Source organism: Semicossyphus pulcher, unplaced genomic scaffold (assembly GCF_022749685.1).
Source record: "Semicossyphus pulcher isolate SPU_LCO1_2020_fin unplaced genomic scaffold, fSemPul1.0.p SCAF_7, whole genome shotgun sequence".
Classification (NCBI taxonomy): domain Eukaryota; kingdom Metazoa; phylum Chordata; class Actinopteri; order Labriformes; family Labridae; genus Semicossyphus; species Semicossyphus pulcher.
In genome coordinates this window covers 26,959,605-26,982,103 of record NW_027211748.1, presented here as the reverse complement: position 1 = coordinate 26,982,103, position 22,499 = coordinate 26,959,605, and the positions used below count along the sequence as shown (strand labels likewise).

General features: G+C 41.5%; 1 protein-coding gene and 2 non-coding genes across 7 annotated transcripts in view; 2 read left to right on the top strand and 1 right to left on the bottom strand.

The window, feature by feature from the left end:
• LOC138612207 (ATP-dependent 6-phosphofructokinase, platelet type-like) overlaps positions 1-22,499 on the bottom strand; it is a 35,934-nt gene that overhangs the window by 8,902 nt on the left and 4,533 nt on the right. For 2 of the 5 annotated variants that reach the window (XM_069685523.1, XM_069685519.1), the window contains exons 2-16: positions 20,509-20,582; positions 18,894-18,971; positions 18,252-18,441; positions 17,999-18,164; positions 17,490-17,534; positions 16,610-16,718; positions 11,684-11,779; positions 11,096-11,188; positions 10,844-10,969; positions 10,181-10,245; positions 9,838-9,907; positions 6,997-7,143; positions 4,639-4,709; positions 3,368-3,455; positions 1,711-1,863 (exon numbers count right to left, since the gene is read on the bottom strand). In XM_069685523.1, the coding sequence (XP_069541624.1) occupies positions 1,711-1,863; positions 3,368-3,455; positions 4,639-4,709; positions 6,997-7,143; positions 9,838-9,907; positions 10,181-10,245; positions 10,844-10,969; positions 11,096-11,188; positions 11,684-11,779; positions 16,610-16,718; positions 17,490-17,534; positions 17,999-18,164; positions 18,252-18,441; positions 18,894-18,971; positions 20,509-20,582 (1,571 nt within the window). Of the gene's footprint in view, positions 1-1,710; positions 1,864-3,367; positions 3,456-4,638; positions 4,710-6,996; positions 7,144-9,837; positions 9,908-10,180; positions 10,246-10,843; positions 10,970-11,095; positions 11,189-11,683; positions 11,780-13,682; positions 13,779-16,609; positions 16,719-17,489; positions 17,535-17,998; positions 18,165-18,251; positions 18,442-18,893; positions 18,972-20,508; positions 20,583-22,499 lie in introns of all 5 variants that reach the window. The other 3 variants (XM_069685520.1, XM_069685521.1, XM_069685522.1) reach the window with 3 other exon arrangements.
• trnar-ucu (transfer RNA arginine (anticodon UCU)) lies at positions 14,617-14,708 on the top strand. Its single transcript is given in 2 exon segments — positions 14,617-14,653; positions 14,673-14,708. It is a non-coding gene; the product is annotated as a tRNA-Arg (tRNA).
• On the top strand, positions 16,025-16,116 carry trnar-ucu (transfer RNA arginine (anticodon UCU)). Its single transcript is given in 2 exon segments — positions 16,025-16,061; positions 16,081-16,116. It is a non-coding gene; the product is annotated as a tRNA-Arg (tRNA).

The following is a 22,499-nucleotide window of genomic DNA, read 5'->3' as shown; positions in this document are numbered from 1 at the left end:
CATGAAGGTGCAGCTCTGTAACATGTGCATGTGATCTGCAGTGTGTGTGCTGCTGGTTGGCTCTCTCCAGGTGACAGGGGCTTTGGCTTCCCATTGGCTGAGAGGAGATGGAATGGGGGGAGGGGTGTGGAGGGTTCAGCCTGGCTGACTTGTCACAGTGTTGACGCGACAAGATAAAGATTGGTGTGGCACTCCAGAGGCTCAGAGCCATGTTTCCTTTTATGTACAAGAAGCAAAGGGCTTTTTCTTCTTCTTGTATCTGAGGCATGCACATAGAGGGCTTATACTGGTTCAAAACAATAACATGACTTAATTGTAGACTGCATTCAGTGATGCTGGATGTGTTCGTGCGCACACTGCATGCAGACTTACACTCCAAACGTATGGATTCATGTGCCATTTGGGTGAGACCGAGCAGGTAGAGTCCCTGTTGCATTGACCGAGAAAGCTATCTGTTTTGTTTCCAAAACAAACACACAGAGGGCCACAAGAACACGGCAGGGCCACGCGCCAAAAACATGCCACAACACGTCACTGCATGCCCCGACACTTACCTGGGACCTCCGCTGACCAGCTCGCCTCCAACAACAACCAGAAACAAGTGTTTTCTAATGTAGTGTGTGTTGATATTAGCTGCTGCTATTAGCTTCTGGGCTAACTATGACTTATTTTTACTGTTGGATAGGACCTGTCGCTTCAACATGTAGCTCTGTGGAAAACAGGTTGACCAAGTGTTCAGAGAATGTGTCGGCAGTCTGAATTAGTCGTGTTTGAGTCTCTGTTTTGAAGCCTGTACCGCTAACATTTACCACCATTATGATGTGGTTTTGTTTATGTGAAAGCAAAGAGTTAACCCTGTACATGCCATTTAGCTCAATGGAAATCTTACTTATAGGTTTGGTTGTTGAGTGTCAGGCTGCCGGTGTTTACACAGAAAACAGTGCAGCGGGCTGACACGTCACAGCAGTGGCTGCCAACTTTTTCTGTTCAGCCCTCTGAAAGGCCCGGCGAGAGACGCTGGAGTGAAATACTACCGTTTTCGCTGCAGGCAACGGCTCAGAGCGGTACAGAATCCGAAATACGACGAGAATATACCGGTGGATTGCTAAAAAATCTTCAGGTCTGCAGTCTACATTTTTTGATTTTGAACGAGACATGACATCGGAGGCGGGCGTCCTAGATTGATACCATAATGGCATTAGCTCCCCATAATAGCATGATAGGACTGAGGTTGAAAATCGGCGAACTGGCCCTTTAAAATGCACAATGATTAGGATTTTACTAAAAAAACAATCAGTGCATAGACTCGTACAAATAATAATCCTTCTAAACCTCATTTTTTGGCTCACGTCCTGCAGACAAAGCCTCCATGCAGAACTCATATTGGGGTCCATCCAACAGTTTGTATATAAAATGAGTAAAAGTAAAGTAAATGTCCAAGTTTTTACCTTAAAATTATGGCAAAAATATTCAAGTATTTCGCTATCTATACACTGTATGTCACAGTTGCAATATCAAGTGTAATATATGTAAATATTTTAGCCGATGTATGTGGCCCTTTGCTAAAGTTCCTGCCTGTCTCACTTGATCAAATAAAGTCCTTCTGATTGTTAATGTGAGGATGCGAGCTGTCGATCAGCGAAGCCCCAAACTCTGACCGGCTGGACCACGTGTGATGACACACATTTTCTCTTATCCAGCCACACTTACATCAGTAATGGCATTCAGAGCGGTGTCTGAGCCAATGCTGAGGTCTGAACCGGGTATATTGTTGGAGACGGTGGCGGGGACCATAACCATGGGCACACAGAGCTCGCTATATTTGTCCCGCGCTGAAGAGAGTTCCAGTAATCCCACGTAGGCCTGCAGCAGTGAGAGCCAGCGTCTTATTGGTTGTTGTCGAGCAGGTGCAGACAAAGGGAATGAGGTGTGGGAGGAGAGTGAAGAGGCGTAACGCCAAAGTCTTTACAGGTGCAGTGGGCAAGAGGGTATAGGGCAGTTCTTTTAGGGGAAATCATGGCGGGAGGAGCAGGGAGTGCCGCCTCTGTGTCTGAAAGGTTAAGTCAATGCAAGAGCCTTCCTAATGGACAGCAGGGGGCTACATCACTGGTTGCAAAAATTAGTCCAATTGTGTAGAAGTCTATGAGAAAATGCCCTTATATTTGATTTATTACCTCAGTTAATAGCCAGTCAGGATTAGAAAGGACTTAGAAATGGGTATCCATCCTTTTGATCCAAATATGGTCACTTCCACCCGTTTTCCACAAGTTTTATAAAGGTATTGCCCTTCTACTTCTTACATATGTGCATCGCATTATGTTAAGCTAACTTATTATGAATACTGACATCATTACATCTTTAAATTTGAGCACTGTTTCGGTGTGTCGGGGAACAAGAAGGGGAAAAATGGAGGTGGGCTTTGAGAGAGTTGGGGCGTGTCGGTGGTTGATGCATCTCAAGGGTTAAATGAAGGAAGATCAGAGACATTAATGTGGGATGTGAGGGACAAAGGAGAAGATCTGGGAGGAATGTAGCATGTGGAGAAGCCAAGGGGAGAGAGCCAGACCAATCACGACGGACAGTGACAGACACACACAGGAAGTGGATTTTGTAGCTCCACACACAGAGACAGACGGGGACAGGGAGGGAGACTGTTCTTATCCTGGCCAAGCTGACACATTATTTAAATGTTATTTGTATTATTTAAATTTACATTATTCCTTTTATAATTCTGTTTCACTGTTAATATGAAGGATAAAACCTGGGCGTTTCCAAACATGAGAAACTCTCTGGAACATTGACTTCACGTTATGAAATCCACATTTGATTAACGTCGTTTTCATGATTCTAATTGCGTTTAAACAAACAAAAATCAAGACAAGGTTTGGCTTTGCAGCTTGGCCATAGAGTAATTACCATACATTGACAGACAAGGAGAGAGCCTATAGCATTTAAATGTGTCTTAATTGTAATTTTAAAACTACAGTCGTACAGAAGTCAAGACATGTTTTGAAAATTGATATGTAAGAAATTGGTGAGAATGAAATGGCTTCAGCAATGTATAAACGACATAGCCGATAGTGAATGTAAATGAGAGAGTGCTTAATAATAATGTATGGAAGGTACAACAAGACTGACCAATGAAAAATCATTCAGATTACGATTATAAGTAACTTTAGAAACAGAACAAACATTTCTATGATAATAAAATACATATACAAGCAATAAGTGTTTAGCAAGCTCATCTTTCTTTCCTTTTTTTAAGGATCAAACATGTCTATATATCGATCATTTATGTGCATTTATGTATTTATTTAAAATCAAGATAAACAAACTATGCTCAAAAAAATCAGGTAAAGTAACATACCTCAAATCCTCCGATGACAAGCAGGGCGTTGATGTTATGGATCCGAATCTGCTCTGCGATCTTCTCCAGATGTTTCCCTGGAAGAGTTCTGGGATAAAGAAAGGAGGATATTGAATACAAAATGTTCAACTTAACTCCTTTAATGTGGTCGTTTCTATTTAGACTTACTATGAGAAATCTACGGAAGCCCCGGGAGGGAAGTGAGAAAAATCTAATTCTAGTGATCGATACGGCAATATTTCATCCTCCTGACTCGTGTAATACAATTATCAAAAATTGATATTTTTAATGTACAAATAAAAGATGTTCTAAACAGATTTTCCCCAATTTTGACTCATTAGTCACCACTTCATGACTCCTCGCGGTGGCGCTGAACGGAACGTGAACGGAAGCTAATTGGCCGAAGAAGAATTTGACAGCAGGGAGAAGGCAGCGGGATAACGTCGGACAAAGTTAAGAGACACGCCGGCCACTTTCAGATCAAAAGTCCTCATTTGTTTTCAAGTTGTTCCATAGTTCTGTAAAAAATCATCTCAGTTTGTGTCAAATTCTGTGAAACACCAAACTGCTGTGAATAAATACATTAATCTGCACTTCATGATGTATCATAATCGTATCAGACGTATCAGAGTGTAGGACTTGGATTTCTAGCCAGTGTATCATGTTGTAACTGTTTTAATTATTGATCTATTGTTTCTGTATTTTATTATATATATTTGTTCTTTTAATGCGTCGTTTTAATGTCCTTTCAAGAATAAATAAAGGTTTTAAATGAAATGATGATTGTCTTATCGCTGTATTGTGATATTATCGTTATCGTGGGCCACATATCACGTATCATATGGTATCATGAGTTACCCTGCGGTTCTCATCCCTTACTTAAGAACAGGCAAAAATATTTCCTGTTCCTGATGTCTTCCTCTGATAAACGTTCTGCTGTTCTGAGGTCTTTGATCAGTTTATAAAAAATCTTGTTGGATTGTGATTTGAAGAGTATTAGAACACAGTCAGATGGTAGCATTATTTCAAAGGGAGTTAAAGAATCTATAATACATCCCTTATTGGTAGAGGGCGCCTGTGGATGCACGAGGAGTCCATTGGTGTTTAAAAGGTAGAAATCATGAGGCGTAATCCAAAAACAGAAAACTCAAGAGAAGGAAGGGAGAAAGAAAAAGTAATGTAATGTGTTATGTGAAGAAACTAAAAATGTGTACAGAATTTAGGTCACTGGAAATATCTACAGCACCATCTTTACAAATGCCTTAACGTACCGTTTTGTCCCCAGCAGGGAGCCTCCTTGGCCGGTCCATCCACCAACATCTCCCCATTTGATCTCCTTGATCTGAATTAAAAAAACAGGAAGATGTCAAAACATTTACATTTTATTACTTTTTGAAACTTCTTCACTTTCCAAACTTTAATTTTTGTTGATGTTTTGGGGACCTGGGGGAGTGTAGCACACCTTAGTGTCCCTTCCTCTGTATATTACAGAGTATTCATTATACTCTTACTGTTCCAGCATAGCTACATTAACCCAGCAACTCTTAATTATGGGGTCAGTGTCCTTAGTTAGGGTTCAGGTCGGGGATCACAGCTTCACCAACTTTAATCCGCCTAAATTAAAACTCTCCTCGCAGTTTCATCGCTTTCGTAAAGTCACAGCTGCTCTCTGCACAGCTCAGAGATGTGTGGTGTGTTTTGTGGGACAGCATGCACGTAATCACAGGAGTATGACCAAGACTGTACGTGTGTGCGTATACATGGTATAGCTGGTGTGGGAGTGGAGTAATTGGCTTACACTAAGTACAGTAGCACTGTTTATCTGGACACACTTAAGTCTGATCAGTGTATTTAGTGCAGCAGAGAGAGGACGACTGCACCGCCACTTCCTGCTGAGTTCAGGCTGGTCACTATGACCTCCAAGGAATGTCGCTTATCCCTATAGATAATGAGTGTTAGCAGTCCCATTCATGGGTTGAGAGTTTATTTTGCTCCTGGATCACGGAGGAATGCAGGAGCCAAGGTGTCCAGACATGTTATAAGTCATTTATATCAGATCGGTGCATAGTGAAGAAAAGGGAGAACAGCCCGACTCATCACGATTTAAGATACGGTAACCTGACGGTAGTGTCATATTCAGGTTGAATAAGATTTTGCACATACTTTATTCTTGCAAGAACACGGAGCTACATTGTACTCAGCATGACTGTAATGTTTAGAAACACAAAATAAACATCTCACAATACCACGGCCATTATTGTGCAAGACCAAACAGGTACGGATTTTATTATTGAACTATGTTTGTGGTTAATTTATTGAAAAATGTTGCAAATTTATGAAGAAAAGCACTGATATTTTAACAAGTTTAAAGGTATACCATTAATAGTTGTTTTAATATTTATTGGGCAAAAATAAGCCACCTGAATGAAGAGTTCATTCCGGGCACAATAATGCACATAACAACCGATGTTTGAGCTTTAAGAGCGAGTGATGCTGAAGATGAACATAACATGGGTACGATTTTCAAAATTTTGGCAGCTAATTTAGATTGAGTGTTAGGCTAAAGACGAAAATGTTGATTAGTTTTAGTCACAATTTAGTCAATAAAAAGTCAGCACATTTTAGTCAAAGGTTTGCTCTTTTCAAGCTATTGTAATCAGCCCAATACAGGTTCAATACAGACAACAGACAACAAAGAGCACACATGAAGCACACAATCTGCTGTCAAGTCCTTCCATCCATCATTACATTGTTTCCTGACGACGTTCTGCACAGGTAATATAGATCCTCAGCTGAGGTTATATGTATATGAAAACTTCTGGAACGTGACGTCACGCATGTAAAGACACAGAACGAAGCCGTGCAGTTACAGTAACACACTCTGCACATTCCTGTCTTGCTTTATTTACAGCAGCAGTGTTGGTATTTACCGTTAAAACTTTTTAAATATTCATCATGTCTTCTTATTTTAACAGTCTGACTGAAGCAGGCGGCCGGTGATTGCTCCTTTTTGTGCAGAAGAAGCATCAAATGACACGTAACAGATTTTAGTCCCGTCTCGTCTCATTAACGAAAACAAAACATACGTGTCATCAGAGTTCTTATTATCATCTATTTTTAGCTCGTCAATGTCTCGTCTTCATCATGGAAAAAAGGTTGTTGACGAACATTTTTTGTCATAATTTTCGTTAATGAAATTAACACTGATTCTGCCAAAGTACTGCTGTGAAATCTTTACTGGCTGCTATACTGTGAATCAACAAAACATCTAGTATTGTTTAAAAAGGATTGTTTTATGAAAAGTGTCATTTTCTTTTTCATTGTTCAATGTTTTTTCAGAAAACGAAGCAACCACAGCTTTGATAATTGAAAACAAATGCTGAACTTTCTCTTGCAGATGATGAACTGGAAGGATTTACTGTCTTATATCAGTAAAAATTAGGTATCTGACTTTGTTCAGACTGCGGCCAAAGACTGCTTCTCAAATCAAATCAAAACAGCAGTCAGTCTTTCTCAATCTGGATTCCCCCCGGCAGCTTGCAGTCTGAACAAGATCTTTAAGTTTTGCACAATTGTACAGTAAATAAATTATTTAAGGACAAAGATGTAGGTATGAGTTTCCCTCCTACCTGTCCCTTGTAGAATCCTTCAAAGCCGTCGTTGACAGCAAACATTTTGTGGCCTTCAGTGATTCCCACTCTGACAGCAGAACGCACAGCGGCGTTCATGCCTGCTGCCGGGGCGCCGACGTTCAAAACGGCGACGTTGAAGGAGCTCTGTGGGTGAAGAGGAGCAGCAGTCAGACTCAGCATGGAGAGTGAAATCAGGCTATATGTTCCAACACACCGAAGCTTTAACATTATAAGACATTTTCACACCTGAAGTGTGAGGCTTACATTCAGTCTATCACAGCATGTATGATGCTTGGTTTGAAGATGGTATATCAGACACTTTCAGAGGCAGTGAACACCAGCAGTGATCTCTGTAGCAGACATTACGTAATCAGATCTGAACATGTTTCCTGCAGCGCCTCACTGCTTTCTTTTACATTTATCACCACAGAATTATATTGAAAATTAAGAATACTTGTTCTCCATGCCTGACAGGACAGAAGTCCGTCTTCGCTGCCTGAGTATACCATCCATGTCTCAGTAACTGCTGAGGAGCCAGCCAGCTCTTTGCCACAGAGCAGCAGCAGCAGGCAAAGAGTACCTTGCATGCAAGAAGCCTCATGCTGCTAGAAGACGCATCGAAGCAGCAGCTGCTTTCCAATGACAAACATTGGAAATGTCGACAGTCAATTCCAAACTTTCAGTGACTTATCCAAAGTTCGGTTGTTCTTCTTGCTATTTGGTGTTAACTTTTAGGTAGCTGATTGGGCCTTGGAAGATGTGGAGAAGCTCAAAATGGACAGGTGTCCAACTTTCAGCTGCTCATAGCGTTTCCATTGTATAATAATAGTTTTGTCAGGCAGCTTCGACAGATTAATCTTACTCATTAACAAAAAGATCTCTCTCTGTTGGGGTTCCTCTCCGTTATGGTGTCAAACACTAAAATATTGAGTCATTGGTGACAAAAAATAACTTTTAGTGGTAGTATTTTTATTGAACGCATTTGCCCAAAAAGATTAGGTTGCAGCCATGACAGACCGTCTTTTAGCTGCAAGGTGAAGAAATATCAAGAAGCATTTCTAATCTGATTGTACCTACTAATCATTTGGACCCAGGTTTAAAAATACAGATATTAACGTTTAATCATCATTAAAATGAATACTAATCTTCAAATCGCTTTTAAATCTCTTGAAGAAGTATGTTTCATGCATCCACAAATTAAGCACATCTCAGCTTGACAACTACTTTTTACATTTTTCAAAACGTTTTAAAGTTATAATCTTGAAGATTTTCATTTAAATAAATGTCTGTTAAGTCTCTATCTATCGCTGAATGAGGTAACACAATGGTGATTGAGCCTATGGCCCACTGATGAAAGCCTTTGCATTGGCAGTATTACAGACTGGGTGTCTGTGACGTAGAAAAAATCCCAAGCAGCGGCCACTTAGTGACGCGTTTTCCATCAGCCAGCAGTGGTTGGTCTGCCAGAGAGGGTAGGCGGAGCTAAGCGGCTGCTTTTCCGCTCTCTGCAAGTGTTGCGAGTAAACAGTAATCTACTATGGCTGAACAGACAAAGAAAAGATGGATGACTACAGATACAACTTCAACAAGAAGTGAAAATACAAAGAAGAAGAAACAAACTCGACGCTCAGATGAAGCAAACAGTCTGAAAAGGAAAGCGACCGTCAGCCAGGAAAATCAAGAGTTACAACCGGAGTCGACCGTGGACGTCACACATGCAGCACTGTCTGGATATCTGGGAAGTGTGCTCCCGCGATTACCGTTTATCGCCACAGGTGCCGCCAAAGAGCGATCTTCGAGATTATCACTTTAAATGTTTAAATCAAAATCAGTGAAAGTCTCCAAAATCAGCTGGGAATCAACTAATTTAATGACTAATGTTAACATATCTAAATCAATTGGATATATAGAGCAGTTTTATCACAACAATAGCATATATGTTTAAAGCTAATTCCAAATTCTACTTGTGTGAAACATGACAGTTAGGTTTCCCAGTCTAGAGGCCCTCACTTTTATTTCCAGCATCATATTTAAAGGTAACAAATTTGTGTCCAAGAGCCATTGGAAACATTAAACAGAGAGAGCATGGAGCCTGTCCAGTTTGAGTAATGAATAAGCAAAGACACTTTGGTTCTCCACAGACCGTACGGAGGGTTACTTCAGGATCATCTGAAGCAGATCACAGTCTCTACCTTGTGTTGACAGTGGGGGCAGGTGGGTCGCCTTCACTTTCAGCATTAAAGCAACTCTTTGCATTTGTACACTTCTACTTCAAGCAGAGCCATGAAGAAATAAGCATTGACGGACAGAGCGACAGATGATGAGTGCTGTCATTTTGTGGCACTGTGTTACCGTGAAAACAGACGTTATAAATTACTTTGTCTCCACGAGATTAAAAAAAAAAAGGCCTCGTGGAAGCGTAGGCCGAAAAAACTAAAACAAAAAAAGAAAACACTCATAATTTTGACTAAATTTTTTCTCACCATTGAGTTAGCTAAAGTGCACAGGAAGGAGGGTGAGCTAAAAGGTCTAAACTAGTTGCTGAAAAGCTCGTCTGCTCTGAGCCTACAGAAGCTTCAGCAGCTCCCTCATAACATACATCCAGCTGCTCTTCAGCCCCCGCCTGCTCCTCTCCCTCAGGACAGAGACAGTCACAGGAAAACACACTTTGTTAGTGTCACAAAAAGACTGCAGCACCCAGAAGGCACCAGACCAGGAAGTACCTTAAGCTACCGTACAAATCTCAGAGCTGCTGGTGGAAAAACAGGAGAGTTACAATCCTGATCGCCTAAGTCATAATCATTGAATTATCATTTGATTTAGAGTAATGGTGCTTACATTTGGAAGTTCTGAATCTGCTTTCCGGTAGGAGAGGAGTCTGTAGGTGCTCAGGTTGTTTTCAAAGCTCCTGCAGATAAACACAGGTGAAAAACAGATTCACAATGGATGTGAGCTCTGTTGCTGCTGTGGAGAACGAGTCAATCAGAAATCAATACAAACACATTTAAAATGGGAAACAGACAAGAGACAAATGCTTCAAATGCTGTGCAAGAAAGAAAGCCTTCTTCAGTGCTGTTGCTGCTATCAGTTCAATCCTTTTAAGCATTTCATCCACCTTTTAAATGTGTAAGCAGATCAATCTGAGAGATATTTGATCCTATCAAAGTAGTTGAAGTAATACCTGCCACGCAGTCTCACTGCCTCCTCAAATTTCTTCTCATCCATGGCCTTCTGAACCTCTTGAGTCTGATGACACAACACAAAAGAGCGTCTTCACCACACGTGTCAGGATCTGCTGTGTGTTCATTTTCTCTGTTGTGACAACCTGGCGAACTGCAAAGGCTTCAATCTGACTGCAGGCAAATTAGATTTGTTTGACACATTGTCCACACTGTTGTTTGCAAGTGATCGGGTCAGATTTGTTTCTGCACAGGCGGCTGAATTAGTCCAGCAGATCCACATCGAACAACCACGCTGTCAGATCGAGGCGCAAACTCTGACACCTCAGGCTGACTCAGTGAGCAGCTGTTAGTATCAGCATGTTCTGCTCAGTCGCTCCGATGCACTTCTGTCACTCTAAATTTGATGTTGACCTCTTGTGTCATGTTGCGAGTTACGCAACAGAGAATTTTAATCTCATTAGAGAGGCCAGAACGAGATTCACCTGCAGAAATCTTCAGCCAAATATGCATTCCATGTAGTTTGTAGTTGACTTTTAAAACGTCAAAAAACAGATTCATAAATGTTGATTTAGTTTATTTTAACTACTTGAAGTGCTTAATGCTGCAAAGTACAGTTCACTGTACGACCTCTGTGTCTCCTACATGCACAGACGCACTCTTACCATCTGAACACACTCCATAAGTGGCAGTCGGACAGCCTGGTTGCCGACCAGAGACACGACGCAGGCCGGGGTGGTGGCAGAGGCCTCCAGCAACGCCAGCACTGCCTCCACGCCCATACGGCTGGCCTGCAAAGGTCAAAGATGATTTTAAGGACAATACTGAGCAGCAGTAATCCTCGTACAAATGGTGCCTTGCCTACCAATTCGTCTTCTCACAACTGACAATTAAGTATTAAAGATAAAGGGACTTACCAAGATCCTGTCAAAGGCAGAGGGGGTCCCTCCTCTCTGCACGTGTCCCAAGATGGTGACCCTGGTGTCAAAACCCAGGCAGCGGACAACCAGCTAGATATGGAGGGAGGGTGAGGAGGGATGGTGGGATATAATGAGGATAAAATGCTCAATATGCCTTTAAATGGTTTCACTCTAAAACAACATATTCCTCAAATAGTTGCATTTACTTTAAACAAAGTTTAAACAGTCAACTCAGCTTTCAAAAACAGCATTTATATAAGACATTCTTTATCAAATATTACGGCATCTTGAAATGAATAATATATAGAAAATGCATGAATAAAAGAAACAATGCACGCGGCAAGCAATGAAAATAAGCAGAAGGAGAAATCATGCAAAACATGTCCTGTCATGTAAGCGAGTGCAAAAAAAAATTAAAAATAGCTTGCATGAAACATACAAAAAAAGGGAAAGTTGACACAAAACTTTGCGGTGCGTGCTCCCACGGTGAAGGAAACAAAAAGCATGAAGTGAAGTGAAACATCCATGCTTCTGCAGAGGGTTTAGTGGATCCACGAGCTGACCAGACGTCCCCCTTGTACTTACATCCTTGATATAATCAGGAGTTATTGCCTTGTTGTGGCAATCTATGGCACCCTCGGCTACAATAATAATGTTGAGCCTTTTCTTATCAGCACGGTTCTGGAGAGATATACAGAAGCACAAGCATTTAAAAACATGACAGAGAATATTTTGCATTTCCAAAAGCTGGATCCAGTGATGGAGGACAATCTCAGAACAGCTAGTTATCCCCCTTTATCCTCAAGAACATCAGGACATTCTGACACTGTGTTTAATTTCCTCTGCAGGCACCTGCCACATTGTGGGAGAAGTTCCATAACTACAGCTAGCTGGACCAATTGGTTTTCAATGCTAGCATTGCAAGGAAACTAAAGGGCAGACAAAGATTTAATTAACCTCCAACAGGGCATCATTGAAAGCAGAACATTAATACTGGAAGGATCATACAGAAGATTTGGCTTAAAGATACCATGTGCTGTGTGTGAATGCATTTAAAACACATGAGTTCACATGTCGTGTCTCTCACCTCATTGTGTGTAGCGTCCAAGCCTGACAAATGTGTTGAATGAACGTCCTTCTTTATAAAACATTTTGAAAGACCACATTTTGCAACATTTTTTAACGCTGACTGTATAAATCAAGCTGTTTGCTAGCAGCGAGCTGCTTCTTCTTCTTCTTGTTTCAGAGCGATTGGCATCCAGCTTATTGGTGCATTACTGCCACCTTCTGCTCCGGAGTGTGGAACAAAAAATAGGTAAAGAAGTCTGCTTTCTGCTGCTTCTTCTTTTTTACAGTTTTACGGCAGTCGATACCGAAGATATTGCATTACTGCCCCCTTCAGGTTTCATTTTCCCTCACTGTGCATTAATTTAGAGCAATCTTTTTTTACTCTGTTTGTCCTGTTTCATTTATTTCCTCAAGCACTGTCTCCACTTCCTAACATACCTGTAGTGTTGTCCTTATTTTCCGTAAATGTGTCATTACTCTCGTCCTTTTTGTAACTAAAGTATAGATTACTTCTTTACATTACTGCCATCAACTGTCAGTCAGTGGTTCTGCGTGAACCTAAAAGACATAAATAGTCCAGTAAATGACAAACAGGACAATGTTTGAAGTAAATGCAGATTATATTTAACTAGCAACCGAGCTAGGATGTCCTCAAAATGTTAGCTAACTTCTATTTAAAGAGGGGGTATTATTCTGTTTCACCTTTTAAGACATATATATAACCTTTCAATGTTGGATGTCCAGACTAAACGTGGGTGAAGTTTCAAATCTCTAGGTAAAAGTATGTTGGAGTAATCCCCAGGCTTCTCTGCTCAGTCTGCAGGCTGCTGTGAACGCCAGGTTTCACACAGTTTTTACTGCACTTTGTGATGTCACAAAGTGCAGCCTCGGCAGGCTTCGGAGAGCTGGCCAATCAGAAGAAAGCAAACGTGTAGGGGCCGGGTTTCTTAAAGGGACAGAACTGACTGAGTCGTTTCAGGCAGAGGCTGTATGAGGGCCTGCACTGAGCACCAGTGTGAGAAAAATGATGAGGTTTTTTAGTCTGTAAATTAAGCTAAGCTACTCCACATGTATCACAGAGGGAAATATGAAGCTTGAAATTAGCATAATACCCCCCCTTTAACAATGTAACTACAGGCTACATATTTATTTATTTATTTATTTAGCTAGAAGGAATTTAAATGGCATCATGTATGTGTCCACGTGTTTACTAGAGGATGTAATAAATCACAATATTCATCAAAATATACGCCCACTTATTTCCAGCATTTCGCAGAATACCCTCTGACAGTCCTGAGACAAGGTGAGGTGGCTGCTTTCGGTCAAATCTCTCCCAGTTTGATTGATAAAATTGGTGCGAAATGCCACCAAAACTTGCAAAATATGAAATAGAAACCTTCTCTCAGAATGTGGCAAGTGTCCGGACAAGAGGATAAGAAAACAAACATTGATATCCTCCAGGTGGTCCAGCTTCTGGTTCCCCCTCTGCTGCAGTCTCAAACTGAGCTCTACTCACATCCTTCACAAACCCAGACGTAATATGTTGTCCTTGTCTGTCAGTGGCTCCTTCAGCAACTATGATAATGTTCAACCTGGAACCTCGAGATCGGCTCTGGACAATAACAAACACACTCAGCACGTCTACTGAAAACGTATCAGTGAGTAAAGACGGTTAAAACTGTGTACGGGTAATGCTGATTGTGTTTCTGTGTGAGACTGCATCAAGTCAAACACTTGAGATGTGATTCAAAGGTTGTGGGTTTGAGTCCCACCAGAGCCACTGATGAATAACAGGGCTGTAAAATAAAAACCTGTCAATTAGGCCTGCAATGGTTGCTCCTTGGTATTAAAAGGGCACTTTTCTAGTGTGCTCTGCGACCTCTAAAAGCTGCTTTTACACTACATGTCATATTCACCTATTCATACACTTATGACAGAGGCTGCTATGCCACCGGAGGCAATTTGGGGTTCATTGTCTTGTCCAAGGACACTATGATGGATTGAACCTTTGACCTTCTGATTGAGGGGTGCCCGACTCTACCACTGAGCCACAGCTGCCCTGCAATCAGATTCTGATCAGGGAGTTCTCAAGCTCTAAGTCTGTCAGTTTTCATTTTATTGTCGAAACAACATGGATACCACAAAAAATAATTAGCTAAAAAGAACCTCAAAGAAACATTTATGTTTTTCAGACATGTTTCTACAAATTATTACCTCAACTGTTTAACTAAGTGAAACAACAGATTTTAATGGAGTTACACAAATGCGTGTTAATCCCTGTACATGGAAACCTTGAAACTAGTAGCAAAGTGTAGTTGCAACTCTTCTTGTACACAAAGTTATCTTCAGTTTCCCGCCTGACATTTGATTCAACAGTGATTTTAATGAGGTTGTTCAAAGTGAGTTATAATGTCTGGTCAGGTTTCCACACACCTTGGCAGGTCTCAAGAGGCTCTGTGGCGCAATGGATAGCGCGTTGGACTTCTAGACTAATCCATGAGGAGTTATTCAAAGGTTGTGGGTTCGAGTCCCACCAGAGTCGAACTTTATAGAGGAGAAGCTTCAAGTTACGAAGCAGTCTTGAAATTTGAGATCTTAACCTTCTGCTGGAAATATTATGTGTGGATCCGCTGATTGAGAAACAGCTTGTTTTGGACACTGAATGAATATAAATCCAGCATTATTATAGCTTTAAAAGGCATGGCCAAAGGGAATGCCATCGATTTAACCTGAAGACTGCTATTTTAAAAACCTTTAAAAAAGAAGTTATGATGCTCTGAGTTTACAGTGTTTACGATAATGGAGTGTTGGAAGGAAAATCTCCTTAAGCAGCTGGTGCACACTTTAATTTCCCACTTACACTTGATTAAATGATGGTTTTCTATAAGAGCAGCAAGTCTATATGAAAGGATCTGTGCTGATATTTTAAAGTATGACTGGCTCTCATCAAACTCCTGAGATGTAATTCAAAGGTTGTGGGTTCGAATCCCAATAGAGTCTTTATTTAAGATACCCATGTTTGTATTCCTGTCTTTAAATCTTAAATATAAACATGCTCCTTTAGCTGCTCATGCACTTTGATTTCTTGCTTGAAATTTGATTTGTTGGTCCGTCTACTAGACTTAAGGGCGTTTTCAAACCTATAGTCCGGCTGTTTTGGTCCGCACCCTAGTGCGATTGCGCTGTTCCCACCTGCCCAAACGAACCACACCAGGGGGGTAAACGCTCCAGGGTTCGATTGAACCGAACTAAACAAGGCAGCTTTGAAAACACACTTAGATAGTTTGCAGGATTTCGTTTGCATTTTTGTTGGATTTTTTCCTCTCCTACTCCTGTCTGTTAAAAAAGATGTGTGAAGTATTTCTGTACTTTCTGTCGGATGTCTACTAGGAAAAAACTTTTTTAGCTGTGGTAAGGCACTTGGTCACTGAAATTCAGCAGCCACGCTGTCTGGCAGCACCTCACCCAGCTCTCTTTATAAAGCCACGGTCTCACTACTCAAACTAAAGTTTAAACAATTTGAGAATTTTCAGCACTCGTTATTTGAAAACAATTAACGGATAAAACCCATTATTTTTATTTCTTGTTTAAAACTAGTCGACTGCTAGAACCATGCAACTAGTAAACAAGAGTAGCTCTTCTCACGACAGTGTTTAAGACAAGAGAAGTTGGTTTTTAGAAGAAAAATCCTGTTAAAAATAGCAAACTGTGTGACTCAGCCTCAACATCAACCTCCATTACATAGAAACTTTTATGAGGGTTCAGATGATCAACAGCTGTTGTGAATGTCAGGACTGGGTGTGTTTTTTGTGTGAGTAGAGAGTTATAAAGGTCTCTGAGTTTCTACCCTGGTCAGGAGGCTCTGTGGCGCAATGGATAGCGCATTGGACTTCTAGTCAGACACTGGAGAAGTGATTCAAAGGCTGTGGGTTCGAGTCCCACCAGAGTCGCTCTTTTACAGCGTGGGTTAATTTTTACAGTGTCTATAAAAGATTTGAGTTAATGACACCAATCTGTGACTCACCCTGATTTATCCACGATTAATCTTCATAACGAACTACTTTATCAGCTCTTTAGCTTCATCACCTTCACTTTCATTTTCTACTTAAAATCTCACGGTGCTCTCTTGTGGTTTGTGCTTACAGTGTATATGAGAAAAGTGTAGTTAAACAACCCACTCATGTGTTAAAGCAACGTACTCTGAAAGGAGCAAGTCAGCGGTACATAAAGTCTGCTGTTATTTTTAGATTCACAACAGGCTCCGTGGTGGAAGGGAACACTTGAGTCGTGTCCAACCAACGTCCATGTTTACACACGGAGCTTCTACAGTAAAAGGTATTTAAGGTCTGTCTTCAAAGACTATTAATGCACTTTTTTATTAATAAAAGTATGTGGCACTGAAATGCAATGAGTGTGAGTTTATGGTGTGTGTGTCTGTGCTACCTCAGACAGCTTCTGACACATGTTGTCCTCCCAGCCGTCCTCTGGAGGCATTTCTGGGATGAAAACCCAGTCTGCTCCGCACGCCAGGGCACTGACCAGGGCCAGGTATCTGCACACACACACAGACATTTGTCATGACTGCTTTGAATCTTAACTGTAAAGGGGCCGTATCTTTTAAATGGATATTCTCATGTTTTCATGGGTTTCACATTTTTGGCTGTTTATTGTTCACAGTGAAAAAGTGAAAACTGCATAATTCTGTTTTTCCAGAATGACACGTTTAAAAAGGTCGCCTCTGAAACGGGCCGTTCAGAACAGCTGCAGGTTTCTACGTGGAACCTTGCTTTCGCTGCAATCGACCAATCGTCATTCACCGTCGTTCACCTCAGGCTGTATTCTTGCACTCGCTTGTTGTCAAGTTGTTGTCAAGATTTAAACTAACCTTTCCATTACCTCCTGCCGATTCTGGCTCGTACATATAAGGCCGAATAACCGATCCTAGAGCAGCCATGTTTTGTGCAACTTTGGAGTGACAGTGCAGTGCGGCCGCTCTACGCATGTGGAATCGCACGTGGTCACTCCAAATACTGTCAGCCAATCGTGGCTAAGGTCTGACCTTTGAAAGGCAAAACGGCTTGTTCGTTCAGCTGTGAGGCGACAGCGCTAACCACTTCATGTGACAAGTCATAACTTATTTGAAGTTCAAAATATACCAAAAAAGTAAAAAGATGAAGTAAAATTGTATTAAAGTATGATTAGAAGGGATTTGTAGAAGTTGAGACTTAGCATGTGCAGTAGCATAATGAACTATAAGACTATAAGCATATTGTTATATACAATATATTTCCATGATGTAAGTGTAAGTGCAGTAAGTGCTTACCCGCAGTGTCGACCCATGACCTCCAGCACAAATGTTCTCTGATGGCTGGAAAAATGTAGAAAAACACAAAGAATGTCAGAAACGAGAAAAAACAGATCAGGGAAACAGCAGGACTGATTTGTTGTAACAAGTTAGCACAAGACAGACGGCTAAGACACTTGCTGAAGCCTTACATGGAAGATACTGGGTTCACTGCCTTGTCACATCATGGACGATCAGAATTGTGGTTGTAATTCTTTTTGGACACATTTTTTAATACATTTTGGTTTTTATTCTCTATTTATTAAACTTTGGGTTTCTCTCTGGTGTGTGACAGAACTACTGCGGTATCAGAGTGTATTTCCCTAGCTTCCGAAAGAAGATAAACTGATAAAAAGTGTCCAAAATAAACCCCTGTCCTGCTCCTTCTTCCACACATTTCCTCTACACAGGCTCCTGTCTTTTATATTCTGTCTTAACTTATTAAGGCTTCCAATGTTTTGTCTCATCTCCTCTCAAGATTTGTTCACCTCTGAGCAGTGGTCATGATGGCGTCCACCACCTCGATGATCCTGTGCAGAGCCGAGTCGGTGCCGATGGTCATGTCTGTGCCGCAGAAGTCATTGTCGATGGAGCCGACCATGCCAACAATGTGGAGCACGGAGTTGCTGTGGGCTGCCTCCTTATCGATCAGACCTTTAAAACACACGAGGGAGGGATTAAAGATCTCTTTCTACCTGTCATGGTGGTTTGTAAAGTCATCTGCAGTGAGCCATGCATCACCTTGCTGGACGAGCTCATCCAGCAGGCCGCTCCACTCCTCTCTGAACAGGTTGGCTCCAGTCAGGCTGCCGTCTCCTCCGATCACACACAGGTTGGTGATGCTGCGCTGAACCAGGTTGTGTGCGGCTTTCAGGCGGCCCTCGCGGGTACGGAACTCTTTGCAGCGTGCGCTGCCGATGACCGTGCCACCCTAAATCACAGAGCACAATCATCTACTGGTTCATCTACTTATATCACACTTGCAGATCATCTACTATTTGTTGTATTATTCTGCAGAGTATGTTTTGGACTAACTGCTGATTCTTCATGTATCTTTCGTCACTGCAACACTGCATGTAATCCACTTTAGACAATGACAGTCCGACAATGACAAACAGTGAGGCGCTCTAATTTAATCACAGGCTAATTTGGCCCAAAGCTTCACTTCACTGCCGAGTCACTTCATCACAGATGTCCACTGACACGGCAGATATCCACTGCTGATATTAACACAACATTTAATATTGTTTAAATACCAACAACACTAACAGCTGTCTTTTAAACAAAGCTTGGTTTATAAGTGTCACTGTGTGCAGAACACAGGAGGGGAAACTTTTATGTCAAACTGAAACCAAAAGTGTGCGACCTGAAACAGCAGCTCACCACTTGCAACATGCTGGAGACACTTTCCCACGTCGCCTCCTTGATGTTGTCTCCGCCGTCCACCATCCCCTGGTACCCCTGAGGAGAAAAACACATGACAAATATTCACTGGGTCAGTTATGCAAACTGTAATATTGACCTCATTCTCATCCTGAGCCACAATATTTAAAGGAATGCAACATGCACATTTATATTATCCATTGTTTCTTCAAAATTGTATTAATTATGATGCTGGTTTAGCTCAGCAGCTAAATCGGCGGCCCATGCACAGAGGTCATAGTCATCGATGCGGCGGCACCAGGTTTGACTCCCACCCTCGGCCCTTTGCCGCTTGTCATTCCTCAGTCTCTCTTCCTGTTTCCGACACAATCCTCTATCCTCTCTATAAATACAGGCATGAAAGGCCAAAACACAATCTTTACATAAAACGTCAAAAGAAGTCAAAAAGTCCTGCACCATTTCCCAGGGACAGAATGAGAGCATTTCTATTTCTATTATACTGTATAAGAAGGAAAAGCAGCAAATCCTCACATTTTGGAAGCTGGTACTGGAGTACGTTTGACATTTATGCTTGATAAATGCTGTCAATTAGTTTTCTGTTGATCTGTTGTTGGAGTATTTCAGGTTCGACCTTTGGGTCCACTGATCCAAACTACCAGCAACCCCAAAATAAAAGTGTCCTGGCTGTGTTACTTACAGCTCACGGGTTATTCGAGGCTCATGGGGATGACAATGTTGTCAGTGAGGGATGAAACCTGCCACAGGTAATCCAATTATATCCACACTGAGAGCAGGCTGTCTCTACCTGCCTCTGTCACTGCTGTCTGTGGCGTCGTGCCCATTAAAGGACATATCAGACTGTTTTCTGACACTAATGATCTTTTCTGATGTAAAGCTTGGTTGAGATGCATCACAATACATTTAAGTTTATTTATATTTAAATATATTAGTAGAATTGTAACAACACAAAAGCTAATCATGCAAAAATCTGTAGCTCAAATTCTGCAAATGGGGAAGTTTTCATTTCATATTTAACAAGGCAACACCATTTTGACACTCAGATATCTGCAGATCTCTGCTGGATGTATCTATATGAATGCAAATGTTTGCCTTGCGACCAGCTGGCTATAAATATAGACGGACCTTATAGGGAGTTTGAAGGGCTTCAGCAATGAGCAGGAAGTACATTTTTCCCTCGGGAACAGTGGATAAATAAAGCCAACAGAAAACATGGCAAACAAGGCGACAGGTCCGACAAGGTTAAGGTATTACCTCCATTACAATTCAAAGGAAATATATAAACAATTGAGACATCTTTTTGCAAGTGATCTCACTGCAGTGTGCATCACAATAACAATTTATGACGAAAAAACATCTCTTCATGAGATTAGGTAGAATGAAATATGGGATGCGTTCAAGGGCAGAAATGTTTTAAATCCACATAAATCACGACTCAGTTATCAAATACTGGGTAAAATCAGGTCTTTGGGTCCAGCTGCGTCTCTCAAACACAACCTCTAGCCCAAACCGTCAGGACAAATTTGGCTCACTGCTGAGGGTTACAGAGGCTGCAGACTCCCCGGCGGCTACGTCTGCAGCCTGAGTCATGTCTCACCTCGTGGATGAAGTAGACTTTTGCTCCCACGTAGATTCCCATTCGGACGGCGGCTCGAACTGCAGCATTCATACCTGGGAAAGGACGAAGAGGAGTGTGAAGTTGTCATGGAAACAAACAATCTTTCTCTCTAAGCATTCTGGTGACAGGCATGATGTGTTTGACATGTATGCAGACTTTTGGATGAACTGCATGTACCAGCTTTCTGCAGAAGTTCACTTTACACAAGGACGCTTCTCACAAATAATTTAGCTAAAACTTTTGTGCATTCAAAGGTCAGTCAAGTGAGCTAAAACTGGTCTTAAAAATATTTCAAAAACAAAATAGAGTTCATTAGTGTAACAGCTGAAAATGTTTAAAATGTCTTTAACGGACTTTCAATTCAATAACGGACCAAAGTTCACCTTCCTGGGTGTCATGGTTACGGCTGCACGATTAACTGAAATCATAATCTCAATGTGTCCAAGTGCAAAATCCAAATCACAAAAAAGGTCAAATTTGAGACAAGAAACATTTATAATTTGAATGATCATTCGTAGGTCTGCAGAGATTTCCTCGCTGACACATCTTGTTCTCTTGCTGTCATAAACACATCTCACATTATCAGGATTTTAAAGTGATAATCAAAGATTTTCATGTAAATAAATGTCTGTTAAGTCTCAATATATCAACGAATGAGGTAACACAATGCTGATTGAGCCTATGGCCCACTGATGAAAGGCTTTTACATTTGCAGTATTACAGACTGGGTGTCTGTGCCAACATTTGCTGAAAACATCACAAGCGGCGCCCAGTTAGTGACGCGTTCTCCATCAGCCAGCAGTGATTGGTCTGCCAGAGAGGGTAGGCGGAGCTAAGCGGCTGCTTTTCCGATCTCTGCAAGTGTTGCGAGTAAACAGTAATCTACTATGGCTGAACAAAGAAAGAAAAGATGGATGACTACAGATACAACTTCAACAAGAAGTGAAAATCCAAAGAAAAAGAAACAAACTCGACGCTCAGATGAAGCAAACAGTCTGAAAAGGAAAGCGACTGTCAGCCAGGAAAATCAAGAGTTACAACCGGAGCCAACCGTGGACGTCACACATGCAGCACTGTCTGGATATCTGGGAAGTGTGCTCCCGCAATTTATCGCCATAGGTGTCGCCAAATAAAACGAAACTGAGATCTTCGAGATTACCACTTTAATATTTCGTACAGATGCAAAAATGGTCATTTCCCACAAATGGTGAATTAGCCGTAGTCGTCTACAGCCTAATTCCAGTGAAATAATAAGACAATTAACAAGCTCGGGTCTCTCTTTTTTTCTGTTTGTCACTGAACTTGGCATTGACTGTTTCAACTTAAACTGGTAAACATAAGAGCATAAACAGGAAGCGGCAGCCAGACAGACGAGCAGACACCCGGAGAGGTAAAGAGGTTAAAAGAGAGAGAGAGACAGAGAGAGGAGGAGGAGACGACAGTGCCCGTGAGGGTGGTGGTCGGAGCACTTAGCGAAATTAGAAACAGGACAGACAATAAATCCAGTCTGTAATCAACATATTGATTATACTAAAGCCTGACACCCTGACGGTGTTGCTTAATTTAAAAACAATGATATACAACCGGCTGACAGAGGTTGTATCTTGTTGATTTTGCTCCAGTGGAGCATCCTGCATCCTTTCAGAATCAGCTCAAATCAGTCATTTTTCTAATAACAGAATCATTATGAAGTCTACAAATGTCCATCATCATCTCCAAGTCATGTTTAAGGATCTCTCATGACCAGCTCAAAAGGAATCTTCCCGCTTATTACCAAAGACTTCCATTACATGACGCATACCAATATAAAATGATGACTTTTAAACAGCAGGAGGCATGTTGGATCTGTCTGAGCCCGGTCTGTGTGTCAGCAGTGTGTCCGAGCAGTGAGCACAGCAGGCACCAGCTGCCCCTCACAGCCAGCAGGACTCCTCTCTGCCAAATGTCCTCCCACACCGCATGCTTCAAAC